The sequence below is a fragment of the Mchenga conophoros genome, linkage group LG16 (genome assembly GCF_057382185.1).
Source record: "Mchenga conophoros isolate Kocher_MC1m ecotype Shallow Benthic linkage group LG16, M_conophoros_male_GT1.1, whole genome shotgun sequence".
In the NCBI taxonomy this organism is placed as follows: domain Eukaryota; kingdom Metazoa; phylum Chordata; class Actinopteri; order Cichliformes; family Cichlidae; genus Mchenga; species Mchenga conophoros.
Window position 1 is genome coordinate 31,761,211 of NC_140541.1, and position 22,331 is coordinate 31,783,541.

General features: G+C 40.0%; 2 protein-coding genes across 2 annotated transcripts; both read right to left on the minus strand.

The window, feature by feature from the left end:
* Positions 1-749: 749 nt before the first annotated feature.
* On the minus strand, positions 750-6,831 carry ddx18 (DEAD (Asp-Glu-Ala-Asp) box polypeptide 18). Its single transcript, XM_085248962.1, has 14 exons — positions 6,652-6,831; positions 6,185-6,367; positions 5,952-6,101; positions 4,451-4,586; positions 4,269-4,369; positions 3,977-4,176; positions 3,773-3,887; positions 2,867-3,006; positions 2,510-2,671; positions 2,113-2,265; positions 1,876-1,989; positions 1,517-1,573; positions 1,256-1,433; positions 750-1,105 (listed from the first exon to the last, which is right to left on the minus strand). The coding sequence occupies exons 1-14, from the start codon at positions 6,782-6,784 to the stop codon at positions 960-962; spliced, it is 1,968 nt and encodes a 655-aa protein (XP_085105088.1). The 5' UTR covers positions 6,785-6,831; the 3' UTR covers positions 750-959.
* Positions 6,832-8,154: 1,323 nt separating this feature from the next.
* On the minus strand, positions 8,155-14,865 carry LOC146557095 (uncharacterized). Its single transcript, XM_085249026.1, has 4 exons — positions 14,308-14,865; positions 13,915-14,166; positions 10,760-11,085; positions 8,155-9,206 (listed from the first exon to the last, which is right to left on the minus strand). The coding sequence occupies exons 1-4, from the start codon at positions 14,435-14,437 to the stop codon at positions 8,481-8,483; spliced, it is 1,434 nt and encodes a 477-aa protein (XP_085105152.1). The 5' UTR covers positions 14,438-14,865; the 3' UTR covers positions 8,155-8,480.
* Between the last annotated feature and the right edge of the window lie 7,466 nt (positions 14,866-22,331).

Consider the following 22,331-nt stretch of genomic DNA (forward strand, 5'->3'; position numbering starts at 1 on the left):
TAAAACAAACATGCCTTCAACACAGAGACTGCTGTAACTCCTCACTGCACCCAAAGGGAACACTGGACTTTATTTTGAATGTGTTCTGTACATGATGTTGATGTTTAACCCCCAAACACGGAACAGAAGTCACTCATGGAGGGGACGAGTACTTTTAAGTCAGAAAACCGTCCTTTTAAAAAAGAAAATTCATTGTAATTTACTGCACTTCATTAACTACAATCTGAAAGCCAGCCAATCCTTAACAGCACTTTATAATTTATCCTGTTTGTGGAAAACATTTTTTTTAATCATTTGATGTTTTGAAGAAACAGGACTTTGACTCCTTTATAATTAATTATAACACTTGATGACCTTTGAAGATCTGAGCTGTGGCACGAGCCATAAATACCTGGAGGATCATTTTCCATGAGACTTAAGCTTGTCTGTGAAAGGGGGAAAACGTGGCGACTGTTAAATCCTGCTGATTTATTACTGCTGTTTGAACCCTTCATATTACCAGGATGCCTCAAAAAGTTGTCCAAGTCAGAATAAACACAAAATGTACTTTTCATGTCTTTTCTGAACACACAGCAGGAAGAACTCTTAAAGACTAAACTCTTGTAGATCTTTAGGAACAGCAGGAGTGACAGGTTTTTATCCTGCAGAAATTTCAGTTCATCTGTCTTTCTGGGACGTTTGGGTTGATCAACCTGCAGCCGGGTGCTTTTTTGCACTAACAAAAAGAATGATATGAGCAAAACACACTAATCTGTTAGAGGTTTAATTTGCTGCAAATACAAGAAAGAAAGGACAATTGATAGCCGATACAGGGATTAAATGTGAACATTTACAAAAATATCTTTAAACAATGTTTCAGCATGAAAACTGATAAAAGACGTCTGAGGGAGAAGGGTTAGTCCGACTGCTCTGAAGCAGGAAGTTCATGGGATTAAAGTAGGAGGGGGAGGATCCAAGGCTCAGCGGGAGAACTGCCTTCGGTCGCTCTTTCCTTTGTTCACGTGTTTGAAAATTTTCGATTTCTGCACGTTTTTGGACTTCTGGTATCCAAAACCACCGCCGCCACCTCGCTTCTGCAGCTTGGCTCCTTTACTGCTGTGCACGTCTGAAGAGAAACATTTAATTAAGGAGAACATCTTTCTTTTTAAAAATGATCCTCTCTATTGGAGAGCTACAACCTTTTACATGAACGTGCAATTCTGTAACATTCAGATGTTTTCAAGCATAATGAATAAAAACAAGCAGCAAAGGATACTGAGATCAACATATGGAGGAACTTTGAATCCAAATGAGAGCGCCACCATGGGGAGGTTCAGGGTGTTGATGTTGTAGATCTGTTTGAGCGAGTGGGAATCATAAGCCCTCACGTAGGACTTGTAGGCCTCCTGGGCAGACTTGTGGAGGTAGTAGTTCTTTTCGATAAGTTTCTCCAGCTGAGGGAGGACAGAGTTCAAGTCACAAAACTGCCTTTGCTATCTGAGGCATTGCTGAGTGTAAACCGCACGTTAATTCTCACCTGAGACTGGATGTCGGAGATTTTACTCCAGGAAAATTCAAACTCACTCAGTGGGACCTAGATGAGATAAAGCAGATAATGCAGACTTTAAAGAAAACTAATCAACACAAAAAAGGGACAATCAGTGTCTATGAATATCTTTTCATTGGCATGTCCTATTTTTTCCATTAAAAACATTAAAACAGGAGGTCCCCAAATCAGAGCCCTGTGGGACACCACAGCACAGTGGGAGGACTTAGATACAAAACCTTCAACAGTGACTATAAAACTATATGTGATGTAAAATTTAAAGGCAAATCCTGCTTAAAAGTCTGTATGTGTTCGTACAACTGAAATGACCAGGCAGGTGGTCAGCTCACCTTGGCCTGTTTGAGGAACCGCAGGAAGCCGAGTTCTTCTGGCCGCAGGATGAGGAGGGCGTGGCCTCGACCATCGATGCCTCTGGCAGTCCGACCCACCCTGTGGATGTACTCCTGTGGGAGAAAAATCAACCTTAAGATTAGTCCTGTTCTGGGAATTTTTGATCAAACTCAATAATTTAACATGACAAACTAATGCTGCATATGCAATAAAAAAAACCCCAAAAACTTATTGACCTTGGGGTCATCTGGAGGGTCGTACTGCACGATCCAGTCCACCTCGGGGATGTCCAGCCCTCGAGCTGCCACGTCTGTGCACAGCAGGATGCCGGAGTCAGCGTTGCAGAACTGGAAGAAGGTGGTGGTACGTTTGGTCTGCTTTTGTTTGCCCTGCGAAATGATACAAAGCAAAGGAACGCTCAGAACAGCTGCAGCTGCAGGTCAACATCTGCTCACCGTCACCCTTCAAATATCAAAGGATAAAATAAAACAAAAGAAAAACCATTTGCTTCTAACATCAGCCAACTTATTTTTCACAGGTACAACCAAAGAACTTTAACTTTTAGAGGCTCAGTTTTTTTGACCACTTGTATATTTAGATAAGATTCATGTAAGCTGCGTCTGGAGAACTTACGTGGATGGCCATGACGGGCAGGTCGATGTAGTTGAGCAGTTCATAGTGGAATTTCACAGACATGCAGGAAGAGAAGAAGACCATCAGCTTCTTCTTGCGGTTCTTCTTCAGGAAGGTGAAAAGCAGCAGGAAGCGCTTCTCTGATGGACACACCACATAGCCCTGAAACAGGAGAGAGAGAGATCACTGCATCAGCAACGAGAAAGAAGACAGAGTTCTAGCCGTTTCTGTGATTTCAGACCATCTAGTAAAACTGATGTGATTTCATGAAATACTGAAAGGATTTCAGTAAAAAGGATGAAAGGGAAACTGGCTTCTTTGGATTTGGCCTGTATGCAACAGTTTATGACTGAGTACCTGCTCGAGGCCGTCAACTGTGGCCTTGTCTTTGTTGTCGTCCACCCCGACATACAAGGGCTCCTTTTTCAGGGAGATGCGAGCCAAGTCCTCCACCTTCCTTGTCTGAGTGGCTGAAAACAGCATCGTCTGCCTCCGCTCTGAGAAACATCAAAGAGAGAAAGTAAACAGAACAGGTGAGAGGGTTTAACAACACCTGGAGTTTTAAGGACTCTCTCAGGATATTTTACACTCAGGGTTAGGATTTGATCCAAGATCAGCTAATCCTGGTAACACTGGTCAGGTTTTTTCAGCTCTTCAAAGCCAATGACAGATGTTTGAGGGTTGTGACGATGTTCGGAATTTTTTTGCTGAATTAAAAATGAATTAAACTAAAAGCACGCGCTTAGGGCAGTGGAGAGCTCATTTACTGTTTCAGAGAAAGCCAAGGCACATCAAAGAAATGAGAATAAAACATTTACAATACAAGTCTTTATAAAACAGGAAGCTGCTTCATGTCACAGGTTAGTGGTCAGTTTTTTAAATACAAAAACAGGAAACCCCACATTTCTCTTTATTTACATGTGATTCACTTCCTCTTTTAGAGTCAGAGTAAAAAGAAGCAGCACCTCTCTCTCAAAACTACGATTGGTGTTACGCCAAAAGGTCACGATGACACATTATTGGCTCTACCTGAAACATTTTTTTTTAACTGGACTGATTCCACAGTGTTTGATGTCACTAAGGTCCATGATTTAAATACGTTTAGACTGAACAAAAATGCTCATGAGTTGGTTTTACTTTGCTGCTTTGGAAATCAAAATGCTTCTTCAAAGAACTAAAAGTTTTTTGTGCCAAATCATCAACTAAATCAATGTTCATAAATTTCTCACTATTGGGTTTATTGATACTTTCACTGATACATACTCGGCAGCAGTTTGATGATCTGCTTTAGCTCCTCCTCGAAGCCCACCTCCAGGATCCGGTCGGCCTCGTCGATAATCAGACACTGCAGGTTCTTGTACATGAAGCCGGACGTGTTCTGTAGATGTGGAACAAGCCACTCAGACGGTGTTCTTCTTAAAGTATTAAAAATGAGAATGAAGAACAGAGAACTTTGTTTCTGCTCACCTGCAGGTGGTCCAGCAGGCGTCCGGGTGTGGCTACCACGATGTTGACACCGTTGGCGAGCTTCTGGGCCTCAGCTGAGCGGTTGCTCCCTCCCATGATCAGACCGTAAGTGTGCACGTGGTGCGTCATCAGCTCCTTCAGCACGCCGTAGGTCTGCATGGCCAGCTCGCGTGTAGGAGACAGGATGATGACGCCGGTGCCTGAGATGAAAGAGAGCAGTTACAGAGTTAGCGAGTGAGAAAGAGGAGGATGAAGCTAAGCAGGAGACGAGGAGACTCAGACGGCAGCTCACCATTCCTGGGCATGAACTTGAGTTTGTAGATGAGCTCGATGCACGGAATGAGGAAGGCCAGAGTTTTACCGCTGCCTGTCTTTGCCGCAGCCAGGACATCCCTGCAGAGTGGAGCAAACGATTTCATGTTATTCCGCCGCCTCGGCTGAGCAGCTCAGAGTCTAAGTGGACAACCAACCCACCTTCCCTCCAGCAGAGGGCGGATGCTTTTGTGCTGGATCTCGGTCATGTGCTCGAAGCCCATGCCCTTCACTCCCTTCAGCGTGTTCTCGCTAACTATACTGGCGAGAGAGGCAAAGGATGTGTCCTCGAACGCCCCTGAAACAGACGGAGAATTGTGGATTTTTCATATTACATCATGGTTTGATTATGCACAGGTTTATAGTGCTTCTGCCATGAATGTATTTAGTACAATACTTGAATGTCATCATAAAAAGACATAAGATAAAAGCAGTTGTGAGGTTTTGCTGACTGACCAGACTAGAAACAGTCTCAAAGATCAACTTCTTCCAGTGATCCAGGAGCAATTTGGTGACATTCTGTGCAATTTCCAGCATTACGGTGCCCCATGTCACAAGGCAAAGTGACTCAGAGGTCATTAGATTAACATAGTCTGATCCAGAATCTACGCTCAGTCCTTAAAAAACAGATTGACATGCAGAACAAGGCAGGAGTGGATCTCCACCAGGAGCTGATCTGTTTATTTACAAATACACAATGTTTGCCGCCTAATGATTTAAATTGTTTCCCAACAAGTTAAAGCTGTTTTACCCTGTACGAATGAAAGACCTTGCAGATTTTTTTTTTTATTATCATTTAATAATTAATATCTCTATTATTATCCTTGGGCAAGATACTAACCCCATGTTTGCCTACTGGTGGTGGTCAGAGGGCCCGGTGGCGCCAGTGTCCGGCAGCCTCGCCTCTGTCAGTGCGCCCCAGGGCAGCTGTGGCTACAATGTAGCTTGCCATTGCCAGTGTGTGAATGGGTGAATGACTGAATGTAGTGTAAAGCGCTTTGGGGTCCTTAGGGACTGAGTAAAGCGCTATACAAATGCAGGCCATTTACTATTCACTTGAAACTGACCAAAGAAAAAATTATTTTCTCTTCTGTTTGTGTTCTTCTATAAATCTTGAAGCTTTTGACTGGTCAGAATTAAGATTTTAGTTTCTTATAAATACTGTTTATTTTATTTGAAAACACATTTACAGTACATTTATCATTTTCCAGTAGAAAATAAATAATATTCAAGTCAAGAGTAACCTCAACTTCACTTGGGAGCAAAAAGGAATCTTTAAGCTTGACAGTTGTTTTAGTGATTTGAATTATTATATTATTATATTATAATATTGTGATATAGTTATTGACTAAGATGTAAAAATTGTGATACAATTTTTCTTCCATATCAGCAAGCCCAAGCTGAACAGGTGTAAGGAAGTGTCCAGTGTGTATTATAAACAGAGCAGAGATACGGTTTGATTCAGCGTGTCCTTACAGTCGTTCCTGTCAGAGGCGTCACTAAAGACGCCGCCCACAAAGACCACCGTAAGAGTTTCTGTATGCCTCAGCTGACACCCGGCTCATGATGGAAGCAGCGACCGGGCAACACATGAAGGCAGCACGGCAGAGCCGGCCTCTCCTGTTAACCGCCTCATATGCAATTAACCTGATTCACTCAGTACCTGTGAGTCCACACGGCAGCTCAGGCTCATCTTCCTCCTCTTCTTGTGGTTTGTCAGCAGCTGCATCTCCATTGTCATCTGCTACTTCTTCCTCCTCCGTGTCCTCCTCCCCATTTTCTTCTTCTTTTGCAGTTTTGCTCTTTTTCACGGCTTCAATCAGAACACGGACATTAACCGAAGCACCAACAAAGTAAACTTGAGTGTGTTACCCGTATAAAGGGCTCTGTTTTTACCTGGAGGTTCAGCACCCTCAGCCAGCTGCTTCCTTTTCGCTTTCTTCTTCATCTGAGTTTCCTCTGTGCTGGTCCCTTCCACTGGTCCCTCTTCCTCCTCCTGATTCTTCTTCTTCTTCTGTTTCTTCTTTAGCTCTCTGGGTACCTCCTCCTGGAGGCCGTTTGAGCTCACCGTCAGACTCACTGGAAGTATGATCAAAGTTTGTTGCTAATAAACCCCAAAGGAAAACTCTGGAAGCCTGGTTAGCACTAAATTGTTTTGTATACTAATCTTTTGAGCTAGTATGCGGCGAAATGCGCATGCAGTTGTGTAGCAGAGAAAATATACCTGCATGCGCAGCTACAGTGAACCCAAACTCAGATTTAAACCTTAGAAGAGTAAAAAAAGTTAGAAACGGACCAGGGAAGAGCGCTACCTGTTAGCTTAGCCTGCGACATCAGCGTTTTCCTAGCCATCAAACACTCACCATCTTCTCCTTCTTCTCCATCTTCTCCTGTTACTTCGTCTTCCCGCTTCTTCTTCTGCAATTTGCGCTCTCTGTCCTTCTCGTTTCGCTTCTGGATCTTCTTTCGGAGAAGCTTCATCTGGAGGTCCGCCATGGTTACCGAGAACACGGCGCACACGTGTGTATGTGAATGACGCTCAGGACCCCTCAGTGGAACAGAGACAGATAGCGGCCCGCAGCGCCTGACTGAAAATCAAAAAGGACCCCGCGTGCTGTGAAAACAACCGAGATAATGCCTAAAAGAAAAGACACCTGAACACGGGAAAAATAATGAAATAAAGATAATCAACACTGAAGTGTGGAGTAATAATCATTAAATAATATGAAACATTTAAGGCACTACAGTTAGGGTACTAAAACACATTATCAGCAAGCTTTACTTATAAATCACCAAAAACTTTTTTCCCCGTTTTCTCATTTTTTTTTTTGTTTTTACAATTTTTAATTGATTTTATTATTTATTTTTAAATAAACAAATAAGATATATTCTTTTGTGGTAGGAAGTTTGCATACATTGATGGAAATGAATGTATGCACAAATGACTGAAGACGCTATTAAGAAAAAATAAATAAATACATTTTAAAAATTAAATTTCTTTAATGTTAATTTTGCAGGGTGGAAATGCTGGAATAATAAATTAGTCTTGAAATACTGTTTTAGGATTAAGGTAGAAATTTGCCTTTTTAAAAAGTATAAGCATAAATTTGGGGTTTAATTTGCAGTCCTGTTAGTTCAGGAGGAGCTGTGACTTACAGATCCTTTCCAAATAATTAGGATATCATGGAAGAGTTTGGTTATTTCCATAATTCTATTCAAAACAATAAACTTTCATAGATTATAGATTCAGGGCCCACAACTTAAACGATTTCAAGTGCTTATTTGTACATAATTTGGGCTTCCAGCTCATAAAACCCACAAAAACAGGATTTCAAAAAATTAGAATACTGTGAAGACATCAGCCCAAATTTTACAGGGCATGAATGTTTTAAACGGAGTTTCACACATAACTCATCTACTAACCTGAAAGCACCTGCACAGGTTTCCCCAGGTGTCATTAAATCGCTTCACTCAGTCACTTTTTTTTTTCCTGCAAAAAATGAGACGTTAATGGTGAGGTCTTCACAGCATTCAAATTTTTTGAAATCCTGTTTTCGTGGGTTTTATGAGCTGGAAGCCCAAATTATGTACAAATAAACACTACTTGAAGTACTTGAAATCATTTAAGTTGTGGGCTCTGAATCTATAATCTATGAAAGTTTAATGTTTTGAATAGAATTATGGAAATAAACTTTTCCATGATATTTGAATTTTTGGGAAAGGGTCTGTGGTGGGTTTCCATGCTTCCATCTGCAGGACAGGGGGGGAAACTGCAAATATTTCCTCATAAATCCATCACAGCTGTGTTTAGAGCTGGACAGGTTACTAATCCATAAAGAAAAGGGCCAACAAGGCTGAAAACAAGAGATTCTTTATTCACAACAGAAAATCCAAACAAGATTCAGACAAGTTTTTTTTTCTTCTTTTAGCTGGGTAACAAAGAGAGCTGCCTTGTGTTTAAAGCTAATTTCCTCATCTTATTCAGTTTTCTGAATGAAGACCATCCAAAAGTTCAACTACAGGCTTATAAACATTTACTTTGCAAAGGCAGAGATGTGTCTTTAGTTTAAATTCTAGCTATGGTGGCCCTGAGGTGAAAGATCCAAAAATAAAAGAAAAACTAGAAAAAAAATGACAGCCTTCTCTTCCATCCCTCCAAACCCTGCTCATCTTGCCCCGACAGACTCTCAAGTCAGTCCATGGCTAAAGGCTCATCTTCAATCTTTACTAAATCTGGCTCCCCATCTTTTTTAATCTCAAACACCTGAAGAATAACCTGAGGCCCGTTTGCGCTCAACCCCTCTGCTGACTGCCCTGGATCGACAGGTGGTGCTAACTGACTCCTGGACACCCTCCTATTCTCCTCCCGCCTCTGCGACCTGCTTCCAGTCCTATGCCCTTTGTTCCTCCTCTTCCTCAGAAGCCTCTGGCTCCAGGAGATGTTTGAATACAGCTGCAGAGGATTGCAGCAGCTTTGCGTGCCATTCCCAGTCACTGAGGATGGCGCTTGAACACACCGCCTCCGCATGTCCTCCTCCACCGCTTTGAACACCAGGTCAGTGATGTCTCTGCGGAGCCTCATAAGCAGCACAGGGTCTTCAACCTGCCGCATGTCAGCCAGCATGACCTCAGCAAACTGGTTGAGGACGTCGTGTTTGGGTGCCGTTTTAACAGGTTGATTGTCTTCATCGCGATGATGCGGACAACTCAGAGACACGACCTCTGTGACCCGAGGCTGTGGACACTGAAGTGGGGCGAAGCTCGGGGCAGAGTCCATAGACTGGGGCTCATCCAAGTCTTGGCCACCTCCATCTGCATCCAGCTGGCTGCTTACTGAGCTGCCCATCTCCTGATCAATGTTCCCCTCAGTCTTCAACTCCTCTTCATCCTTCTCATTATGATCCACAAAGTTGTCCGCCTGCAAACAAAACAAACAAACAAAAAAAAACATGCAGTTTAGAGGATTTATAGATATATAGATAAAGCTACCCTGTGATGATGACAGCGTCAGTCGCTATGGAGCAGGCTATCAGTCCGAGCTGTCCAGCTGTATCCTCCTTTTATGCTGTTCAATAGGCTACTGAAGTTTAAACTTTTTAAAATTATGCAAAATTGCAAAACTCTTAGCTATGTCTCTAATAAAACCTCTGTAACTTTGCTCTGTTTCACTTCAGCAGCATCAGGCAATGTTCATATGTTGATTAATGGTTTTCTTTCGTTTTTGATCTACTGCACACAGAATATTTTTATAAAATCCCAGGCCAGGAAAGTCGCCTTCACGTTTTTCTGTGTTTTATCCTCAGTTACTTTGACACAAAGGCATCTTCTATGATGCTTACACCTTTGATAAAGTCTCGCAAGTGTCATCTTTCTTTTTACAGAAATAAAAATATGGAAATGTACAGATGCATGATCTGAATTGTAATATTTCTGACTGGGGCAAATTTTCCCCCGATTCCTCGATTCGAGACCTTGTGAATCGGATTGATTCTAGAAATCAGTGACGATACCCAGCACCATTGATTACCTCTAACTGAGACTTGTGTGAAAACCTCTGCACAAAGTTTCATGATTCAAAGCCGTGTAGACTTGCTAGCATCTGCCTACTGGGAACGAACCCTCCTGGGTAGCGTTCTTCTGCCAGATTTGTTGAAAAGAATTTCCTCTTCCTACCTGCAAGCAGCCTTTCAGAAAATGAGTCGTTTGAGAGAAGAAGAACAAGCTGCAAAATTGTTTTTATATCTGACCCTGAAAAACTAGTTCAATTATTTAATTCTTACAGGCATTACTATTTTGACTCATTATTATCAGGATGTCCTCAAAACTCCTTGAATTTAAACATTAATTATTATTAATATCTGGCACTCTTTCACAGTGCGTCTTTTGTCCTGTCTCCTTCTCCTCAGCCAGCTCCCTCTCCCCTCCCTTAGCCTAGTTCTTCCAGTTAAAAAGGACAATTTCCTCCCCACTGTCACCAAGTGCTTGCTCATAGAGGGTAGTCTGAATCTTGTTGTTTCTTTCTAATATTAAAAGAAATAAAATGGCTTTGCAAACACATCAGACCCAGAACAACTTAAGTACTTATTTTGAATTGAATATTTGCGCTCCACCATCTGAGAAACTATCCGGTTTCGATGTTCATTTGCTGTTCAATGCAGCGGGAGGTCGTCTGCTGCATTTATCAGTTTTGCTGTTGACTATGTTTCAGTTAAAGTCCTTAAAACTATATTAAAACATTTAAAGGCAAAAATGTAAAATGCTAAAAAAATGCTTGATCATTCTCATGAAGTCTTCCAAAAATTTCACATTAGACACAGCCCTCTGAGTTATTCTAAATATAAAGGACTTGCTGCTGCAACTTTAACGTCTCCCCCCCCAATTTTCTCACCGATTGATGTTGTTATTTCTTTAAACTGTGATAAGGACCTTCTTTAATATTTAGGAAATGTATTTTTCTCTTTGCAGACTTACCAGAGATGAATATCCTTTCCTGCGAACTATGTAAGGCCTCAAGAAACAGAGTTTCTCCCTCAGCTTCTCCTGCTGTCCAGCGCACAGCTTCTCCTGCTCTCCAGCGCACAGCTTCTCCTGCTCTCCAGCGCACAGCTTCTCCTGCTCTCCAGCGCACAGCTTCTCCTGCTCTCCAGCGCTCAGCTTCTCCTGCTCTCCAGCGCTCAGCTTCTCCTGCTCTCCAGCGCTCAGCTTCTCCTGCTCTCCAGCGCTCAGCTTCTCCGGGTGATACAGCACCCTCCCGTACTGTGTCCGCAGAGACCTGGTCCTCCTCTCCACATCAGACACTGGAGAAAACACGAGACACATGCAGTCGTGAGAGTGCCTAACGGTGCATACTTGTTATGGTAAATAAGAATAACTTTATTTATCCCGAGGGAAATTCTTTTGTCATGTACATGCTCAAAGTAGCAGGAGAGCCAGAGGAACAGATAAATAAGATATACACAATAAGAATAGTAGTGCAAATGCGATAAATGCGATTCTTCTTACTGAATCGAGTTTGAATGAGTCACTCACCAAGATGAATCGGATTTTTTGAGTCAGTTGCCTAGAGAGTGCAAAAGTTTTTACATTTTCACTCAAACTTAATTTGTTTCTCTTTTCATATATATCCATAAGCAACTATTTTTATAAAGCATTAAAAAAAATTAAGATTTCTAAAGGGAACATGTATTTTTATATTATTAGTATTTTCCTCAGATGTGTCAAATATATATTTTCTCATCTAAATGTCCACAGAGCTGTGAGCCAGGGGGCGGTAATGCGCCTTAACATTGGTGGCCAACCAAGAAGAAGAAGCTGTGAGCCACAAGGGAGAGGGTGAGTGAATGGCTGTGTCCCAATTAAGGGACCGCACGCTTGAAGTACGCATTTTGAGTGCGATTATGTCACCGCCACGCGACGACGGCTGTCCCAATTTGAAGTGTACTTCAAATGCATACTCCAAATGCACCATCGATTTCCCCAAATATCAAGCGTGGTCCGGTGCACGCTTCGTGGTCCCATATATCCCACAATTCATAGCACGGCGGTGGGTGTGGATAATTTTGCCGCAAAATACGGCAGAAGGGAGCGGCCGAAGAGTGAACTGTCAAAAGTAAGTACAGAATATCATGTCACTTATATATGTGCAAATGTTTAATAATGAAGAACATTAAAACATTACTGTTGGCCACAGGTCGGCAAAGTTATGTGACATTAGTGATGTTTGTACTTTCAGCGTTTACTTGGTTTTAAAGCCTCTACACACACACACATACATACACACATACAGTTGACCTTAATCTTACAGAGAATGTGATGATTTTATGGATAATTAAAGTCAGTCATGTATCCACAAACACAACAAGCTGAAAGTCCGTGATGCTGCTCGGTTTGCAGTCCTGAATATCACAGCACAAGCAGGATTCACCGCACTGTTAATGTTAGCTATGTTATATTGCTGCCTCTGTTCGGTGGTGTCGAGCCAAACGGACTTTAACGTGTGTTTGAACGAGCTGACGGTTTACTCGTTAAGCACATCATCTGTGAGGCTTTGCACCCCTGATGATCCACCAGGATAAACTCAGCAGTGTGTGAGGAAGAGGAGGAGGAAGAGCCAGCAGCAGCTGACAGACGGAGAGAATAGACCGACTGAAACAAGTTTAATATTCAGAAACCTAAAGTATGTATCAGCAGCAGAATGGACCTAAAAATAAATGTTTGTTTCAGTTCTATGAAGCTTTGAGTATTTTGGATTAGTAGCACTGCTGTGTTTGTTGCATCATATTGTTGTAATTGTTTATATGCTTTATATATTCTGAGGTAAGTTGATCTATAGTGTTACATCATATTCTATATGGATGTTATGTGTTTGTATACTTTCTGCCCAGTTTGACCCATTTAGCAGAAGTCAGCCTGTTTAAGGCTCTGATATCTATTCTGTATGACTTAAGCAGTTATGACGAGGTGTGATTTTCTCACCCAATAAAGGAATATTTAATATATCAGTCTACTCTTCATTCTATCAGAAACAGTTTTCACAGCTTGTACATTTTCCTTTTTACACATATATGTGAGCATTGAGCCAAATGTAATAATGCCAACATATTAAATGAACAATATTTGTCTCTTATGTATAACACATCTATATATACACTGTCAAAGATACTTGTCTTTGAGTGAAGATTTAAGGTGATAGGAAATATAAATAACTGCAACTTGAATCTTTGACCCAGAGTTCAAGCTCACTGCTGTAATATATCCTGTATATTTTATTTTTACATTACCACAGTGAGATGACTTTAGTCTCATGACCAACATTAGCTAATTGTTATTTACTAACTAATCTTGAAATGACTGTTCAGTACAGAAATGAAACCCAACTATCATGTTTTACAGTCCTGTGGTCTTAGCCTCAGATATTCAACTAATCAAAGTGATGTCATGACAAAAATGAATGACCAACAAAACATTTTTTCTCCTTCATTTAGGACACACAATGCTGTATGTAACGTTTCTCGCAGTTAGTATCATGGTTGCTAGGCAACCTGAGCAGCGCAAAGAGGGCTAGACCGGCCCATTTCACAGGCCTCTCACTTCCGCACTTCTCCTACTTATAGTGTGCATGCTTCAAGCATGCAGACCCTGAATTGGGACACAGCCATCGATTTGTTCATGCTAAGATTCAGCACAGGAAAGGGGGGGGGGGGGGGGCCTGAGTGACTCAAATGTTCTGTTAGCATGTTAGCAGAGCGATGCTTCTACTCAGAGTTTGTTCTTACAATTCAGAGCAGAAATGTTTTTGTTAAGAAACTGGCAGTTGTTTCCCCCCCGCAATTTTTATTATAAGCTAGATATATTTGTACTAATGAAATTAGTTTGCTAACAGCAGCAGGGATGAGTCAGTGAATGAGTCAGTTGGGTTTGTGAATCATGATTCACGAGTCAGTAAAGTGCTTCTCGAGTATTGAACGATTCGTTCATGATTCGCACATCACTAGAGCACACACACCGAACGCGACAGAAGCATCAGAATCAGAATACTTTATTGATCCCTGGGGGAAATTATTTATATATACCTATATGAGAACATGCATAAATTAACTGCCTACATTAATTCATTGTAAACATACCTTCTGACTGGGACTTCGCTGCTGCCTCTTCGGGCTGTCTCTGGTCCTCGGGAAGGATGTTCTCCAGGGTCCGCACCATATTGCAGCTAGTCTCCCGCGGGGTGAGGAAGGGGTCCAGAAACCCCATGACCGTGTAGAACCTCCATTTCCTCCCCTTTACTGCTGCAGACCCACTACTCTTCTCCTTAACTACCCTCTTCTCCTTGGAGTATGTGTCCCTGAGGCTCTTCCACTTTCTCCTGCAGATGTCCTCTGAATAAACACATTCTCTTGTTAGCGGAAAGGTATTTGTACATCAGTGGGAAATAGTGGGACAGTAGGCGGGCTTGCTAGCTTTGACGCGGCTTCCCCGGGTCAGTGAAAAAATTTAAAAAGAGAAATTAATGAACTTACCAGGTTGCCCTATATCTTTACATATCTTTCTCCAAGCTAGGTCCTTTTTATTCCTGTCTCGGTAGAAAGCACAGTTGATGTCATACAGCTCTGGGTGGCTGGCTACTGCCTTGATGAGCCTTTCCCACATATTGAATGAAGAACAAATGACTTTGGCTGGACCTGCCCCTTTGAACTAGGCCAGAGCGTCGCGTCACCAGGTTCCTGATTGGTTGTCGTGGCGCGACTTGAAGCTGGGGTCCGGTTTTTTCCAACTTGAGCGGCAGATGCGATAAGCACGAATGCATAAAATGCAGCGTGTATTTTATTTTGCGTCAGTCGCGATACTTGGTCGCGCGAATCAGGCAGAAAGCGATTTCGCAATGCAAATCTACTTGTGAAGTTTAGCGGGACCCCCAGTCGCGCTCCTCGCGCTCCTCCAGTTACTTCTTCTTTTTCTGTATAGGGTTTATTGGCGGTTGGCAAACAGCAAAACGGTGCATTACCACCACCAACTGGTGTGGAGTGTCCTCAGTTGACTTTACATGTAAACCAGAAGCTCTTCTTCTTCTTCTTGACGGAGGCTCGCGAGATGGCGGACTGAGCAGTGGCATCTGTCTGAACCAGTGAGTGTTTTCTACAGTCAATGGTAGAAACCCAGGTACGGGCTGACATCTGACTAAAAAAGGAATACACAGTGGAACATTTCGGATGATGGGACTTTTACCTCAAGACTTTCCTACTCCACCTCCTAAACCTGTTCTTTAAAGCTGTTCATGTGTTCCGTGTTCCAATTGAAAACTAACATTTCTTTTTTTCCCTTTAACACAAGGGAACTTAAAGACTCAATTAAGCATAAAGCTGTTTTCTGTTCTGCAAGGGGCGACAGGCAAATTGTTTTTTTTTCCTCCAGGAAACTCATTCTGAGGAATCTGATGTGAAGTTTTGGTCACAACAGATAAAAAAATTTTTTAATCATGGTACAAACAGGTCTGCTGGGGTTGTTTCAACAGATGTCCTGGTAGGTTTTTGTGCAATATGGCAGACAAAGATGGACATTGGGTTGCCTGTGTGTTAAATACTGATAATACTCTGATTATTTTGATCAATGTTTATGGATTCAACAATGATCAAGAGAATAAGAACCTTTTGTATCAAATTTCTACAGTTATAAAGGAACTTAATACCAAATTCCCCACTGATTATATTGTAGTTGGAGGTGATTTCAATGTGACTCCCGAATGAATGGTTGGATAGATGGCCTTCAAAATTTTCAAGAGAACATAAAAACCCAATATTTGAAATTTTCGCTAATGATACTAAATTAATAGATGTATGGAGATACTTAAACAAAGATGTCAAACAATTCACCTGGCACAAACCTAATGGTCAAAGCAGGTCACGTATTGATTATTGGTTGGTATCCAACTCAATTTTACAATAGGTTAAGGAAACAGTTATCTCTAATGGCCCCATAAGTGACCATTGCACCATTATGCTAAGATTATAAAGCAAAGACCAAAACAACACATTTAAGGATTATTGGAAATTTAAGTCTCAGATGCTGAGAAATGAGGAGTATTGTAATTCTATTAAAAAATAATAATTTTAGATATCCAGAATGACGAAGCCATCAATACACCGATACTCAAATGGGAATATCTTAAATTTAGAATCAGAAAAACCTCAGTCACATTCGGTAAAAAGTTAAACAGACAAAGGAAAGAAGGGGAATCAAACGTAGTAAAAGAACTTATGAATCTTTATGGCAAATTGAACTGGACTGAGGAAAAAAAAGGAAAAATTAACAACTTACAATCTAAATTGGACAAAATATACCTTCATAGAGCCAACGGCACTTATTTGCGATCCAAAGCCAAGTGGATAGAAGAGGGTGAAAAGAACACTGCCTATTTTTGCAATCTAGAAAAACGTAAACAAGAATATAATTCAGTATGTAACCTAATAATCAACGGAGAGGAATGTACAGACCCTAAAAGCATTTCAAATGAAGTATTTACTTTTTACAGTAACCTTTATAAGTCTTCATACTCAGAACAAATTATCACCTCCTTCTTTGACAAAATCAGTATTTGGATTTCAGTAATTGATGATAATTTTAGAGAAATTTGTGATGAAGACCTAACTATAGAAGAATTTGATTTTGCTATCAAGAGCTTGGCATCTGATCGCTCACTGGGACCAGATGGAATAACAACTAATTTCTATAAGCACTTTTGGGAAGATTTAAAATTACTATTATTCAGTGTGTATTAATCAAAAGGAGCTTATGACAACAATGAAAGAAGGAGTTATAAAATTAATTCCAAAACCAGGAAAAGATAAGAAAAAACTAAGTAATCTAAGACCTATAACACTCTTAAATAGGGACTACAAAAGTTTTAGCAACCAGACTAAAAACGGGTATTTCTGAAATAATTAGCCCAACACAATCAGGATTTCTCAAAGGACAGTTGATCCAAAATAATATCCGCTTGGTTTCGGACCTTATCGATTACAATTACCTAATTGAGGATGATGATTTTATGTTGTTCTTGGACTTCCATAAAGCATTTGATTCTATCGAACACACTTTTATTATTAAGACATTTAACCATTTTGGGTTTGGAGATGCATTTCTGCATATGATCACTATGTTATACACTGATATTAATAGTTGTGTTTCTCTTCCAGAAGGCACATGTTCCAGGTTCAGGGTGGAGAGAAGTATCAGGCAGGGCTGCAGCATCTCACCTCTTTTATTCATTGTAGCCACTGAACTACTTGCTATTACTGTCATAAACTCAAACATCAAAGGATTAGACATAAATAACCACAAATTAATAATAAGTCAGCTTTCAGATGATACAACAATATTTCTAAAAAATAAAGAACAAATTCCATTGGCCTTAGCTACAATAAAGATCTTTTCTGATGCTTCTGGACTACGCCTGAACCTGGACAAATGTGAACTCATGAGTATCCACAATTGTTCTCACTCTTCTTTGTACGATATACCTGTCAAAAATGAAATCAAATATCTTGGAATTTGGTTAACTAAATGCATGGCTGATAGTGAAGAAAAGAATATTCAGAATACAATTGGCAAATGCAAAATAAACTCTAAACCATTGGCTACAGAGAGATTTAACGTTGTTCGGCAGGATAATGTTAACCAAGGTTGAATCTTTGTCCAGATTAATCTATCCAGCTTAATTCCCTAGCCATCCCACCAAGGATTATAAAAGACATCAATAAGGTGAATTTTAATTTCATATAGAAAAATAAACATCACTATATAAGTAACAGGGACTTGATAAAAGACTATGAAGAGGGGGGTTTAAGAGCAATAGATTTTGAAATAATGAATGGCATGTTAAAGATTTATTGGCTTGATCTTTCTTAAAAAATGATAATGAGATCTGGTTCTTGATACCATCTCTTATTTTCAACAGAGTTGGGGGGATCCAATTCCTATTAGTATGCGATTTTGAAATTTCTAAACTGCCCATAAAACTCTCCAAATTTCATCACAAAGTTTTGTTAAATTGGAAATTAATGTTTAAACATAACTTTAGTCTGTCTGTGAAGGTTCTCAGTCATCCAGGTCATCGTAGTCAAAGGAGCTTGCAAAGAAAAGCGTCTGGACTTCTTTAAGTTGCTTGAAGACGTTTCACCTCTCATCCGAGAAGCTTCTTCAGTTCTAAGGTCAAATGGTGGAGAGTCCCAGATATAAACCTAGTGGGAGTAACCCCCCACAGAGGGACAAAAGGACCCCCTGATGATCCTCTAATCGCCTGAGCCAAGGTGGGAAACTGGGCGTGGGTCCCAATCAGCCAGAGTTTCGGGTGTGTTCATTGTGAAACCTGGCCCCACCTTATCATGCGAATTCCTGAGGTCAGATGGCCCTGGATGTGAGTGGGCGTTAAGGCGTCTGGGAAGGGATCTCAATAACTTTAGTCCCCACAACGGTCCATTGTGGAATAATAGGGTGATATTGAATCGGGGGAAATCTACGTTTGTGGAAGAATGGATGACAAAACAAATTTGGTCTGTGACACATATAATGGATGAAAATGGAGATATACTTGAATTAAACAGGTTTAATGAGAAATGTGACAGGAGTTGCTCGTTCGAGCTCTATAAAAAGGTTTCACAGAATATCCCAACAGACCTTGTCAATACGATAAAGAACAATTTTTCAAATACACCGACTCCAAATTTACATACAATTAAACTAGATGGTCTTGACTTGGTTAATGAAAAATGCAATAATCACTTTTTGAGGAGGTATTTGGTTAACACTTTATATCAAAGTAGGTCAAAACACTCACTCATCTTTAAAGATTATAACAAATCTGAGATCTCGTTGATGATATTAATATTTGAAATTTCCAATCCCCCCCAAACTTAAAGAAGTCAATTTTAAAAATACAAAAAATATTTACCCCTCCAATGAATTTATGAGAGAAAGATTTAAATTTGTGTCAGACAACTGTTATATTTGTAAAACAACTTTGGAAACAACAGAGCACATGTTTTATGGGTGTGTGACAGTCCAGAATTTATGGAAATCCCTCCATGTCCTAATATTGTCCCAGTATGGAAATAATGATTTTTGGTCTTTTCAAATAGTGATGTGTCGGTTGCGAACGAAACGGCTCTTAGAGCCGACTCTTTGAAGTGAACGACACCCTCTCTCTCGCACTTTTCCGCTTCACTCTGCACGCGAGGGAAGGGGGGGAGGGGCGGTAGTTACACTCGCAGTAGCACAGGAACACAGCCGGAGGGAGAGACAGAGAAAGAGAGCCAGGGACAACAACGTCACATTAGAAAGGTATAGTAATCATCCACAACTATTTTCAGTTGCAGATGATAAAGGATTCAGAAAGTTTATTCATGCAGGTCCATATGACAGAGAATATGCATGTTCTTTTTGTTTTCATATTTTAATTTATATTTCATTGTGTTGTGGTTTGCAGTGTTTTGTGTTGTTTCCCTTTACATTTGTTTAAAAAAAAAAGTTGAAAATTTAATTAGTTAAAAGTTGAAATGTAAATAGTTGGTTTTTGTATTATATTATTTATTTATTACATTTTATGTGGAGTGAATAAATAAAAGTATATTTACGGTGACTCCTAGAGACAAAACACCTACAAACTCCAAAACACGTACAAAACACAACGGAAGTACTCCAGGATGCTAGGCGCAGTGTTGAGCTTTGTACATGATTTGTCTCTAGGGGCTAGGGCTGGGCTTTTCCTAATCAATGAATCTAGCGATTAACTCATTCACTGCCAGCCATTTTCAAATCAGGTAACTCCCCACTGCCAGGGTTTTTGAGCATTTTTACTCATTTTTGAAGAGCCACAGAAAACTGTGTGTTATGATCATATAAACGCTGAACCTACCAAAATGAAGAACAGACTCTCTTCTTTCATCCAAAAAAAAAAGCTTGTTTCTACCATTTTCCATTCGTTAGTAATCAGCTGTAGAAGAGAGGTGGGTTCCACCAAAAATGCCTGTTTTGACCAAAAAAAGGGAGAAAACGAGCTTTTTGTGAAAAATACATTTCAAGCAGAAAAGTGCCTTTGACACTAATATTTCTTGCTTTGTGACACCTCTAACATATAAAATAGTTTTTCACTTCTATAAAACAGAAATAACACTGAGAAAGGTTATGTTTTATCAAAACAATTTATTTACAAATATATGAAAAAATAAAATTCACTGACAAGCTGCCTGAGGTTGTATTCTAGCCCCTCCCATTGAAAAACGAAATTGACGTCTATAGACGTCAATGGCAGTCAATGTAAGTTTTTCAATTGACGTCTATAGACGTCAATGGCAGTGAATGAGTTAATTTTTCAATCTGATTCTATTTTGATTTGATTCGATTAATTCCCCATTATTTGACTTGTATAGCAATTTCACATTTACTAATTTATATATCTCAATGAAAAGCACAGATTTCTTCATTTGAACACCTTTTAATAAAAAAATTGCAAAATAAAGTTGTAGTAGTAGTACAATCTTATATTACAGATAGCATTTAACAAGAAATGAAATGTGCAAACATATATACAATTAAGGAAAAGTTAACAAAACATTTAAAAGATTTAATCCTTTGCAGAAGCTGCTCCTGGATGCCGTTGTTTGAGGTGCTGGTGCATAGCCGTCGTGCTTTTATGATAGGCCATTTCCACCTTACAAAGCCGGCAAACGACTGAATCACTTCCTTTTCTGTTAAAATATCCCCATAATGTAGAACTGTGTGTTCGGGTGGAGTGATTTAAGTCAACTGTGGCTGCCTCACTCATTTTGCCGCTACTCACTGCCGCCATGTCTGTTTTGAAAGTGATGACGCATCGACGCACATTTTTTTTTACGAGGGGCCACCGTATATATTTATATGTAAACATAGATAAATAAAACCACGATGTTTTTTACATTAGTAATTCCTTTTGTGCATAATTTCATATTTTTATTGATAATAAATTAATTAAAGCAACAAAACAACCTGAAGAGCCGGTTAGGAGCCGAAAGATCCGGCTCTTTTTAGTGAGCCGAGCCAAAAGAGCCGGTTCTCTAAAAAGAGCCGGAAGCCGGAAGAGCCGAGAGAAACAAGCCAATTTATGCCATTTTATTTGCTTTATTACATTTGAAATAGAAATTGAAAGAGTTCAGTAACAGAACGTGTGTAACAACCACGCTTTTTTCAAGTACGCTCACTGGTTTTACTTAAACAATAACATCTAAGTATTTGGTGGAATTTAAAGATAACAAAAAAAGAGTCAGGCTGGAGTAGATCTGCTGCACTATGTCAGACACAGGAAACCTTCAGCTGGACGACCTGAATGAGCTGCAGGTATCCAGGTTACCTGTCGTCACTTTGAGTTGCACCAAAGGAGCTGGAATGGACTCAAAGTGTTTCCTGCTGATTATGCAAACAGTCATGACTTTGATTATACCGACTGTGCCTGAATGTATAACTTTAAACAGCTTCTTGGGCATCTGTTCATTGGTTTCCTTCATTTTTCTTGTTTTTATAAGTGAAAAAGGAACAGAGAAGCCCACCTGACACCACGGCTCGCTGACGTAGTGTCCGTAAGCCTCCCGGCCATCCTTGTCCTCGGAGTGATGGAGGGAGCGGGTGGTTAGTGGATATCCTGGAGGAAGATTCTCGAGCAACACTTTAAACTTCTCGTCAGTCAGAGCCTGACTCGGTGTGAGAGAGAGGTTGGGAGGAACTTGTCACGGCCGAATCAGGAAAACGGATGCAAATGCAGACGGAGACACTTATGAATGTGATAACAACACTTTATTTATAAGCTGTGGAGCAACACTTAAAGGCAATCATGTACTGTGAACTGAGTCCCATAGACAACAATGATGCTAAGTTTAGCTAGTAAAACAGTTTGCTAGTGTAGCTGCTGACACTAGTCTCATTTCAGTTTGATGGTACAAACGTAACAGGAGTGACATTATTGATATTTTACTATATACACACTATTTTGGAAAAAAGAAAGCTCAGTGGTGGAATCAAATATGACATTTCAGTCCAAGGTATTTATTTCTATTTCATATCATTTATGACTCCTGTGTGAAAGCTTTAGTTATATTTAAGGACAATATCCCCAAAATAAAGTCAGAGATTTGATCCTTGTGTGTTTCAGATAAAATGAAGACAAACTGATGCAGTAAATATTCTTTTATTGATGAGAAATTTTTTTTTTTTGTTTTCTCTTTTAATTTTGAACTTTTTATAGCTTTTTTGCAACTTTAATTTCAGTTTTTTTTTCAAACCTGGCTATATATATTTATATGTATAAAACCTTAAAATAAGTTAACTTTACCTTTTTTAACTAAGTAAATTTTAGGTTCATAGAAATATTAGTTTTCATTTGTTACTCGCAATTTTATTTTTAAAATTCCCTTAAACATAATTCATTCATTTTATTTTATTTTATTTTTTGATTGATTGCTGATTGATTTTGGCACTTTTGGTCCGCCACACTGTGGCCCCGCCCTATCTCGGTGATTGA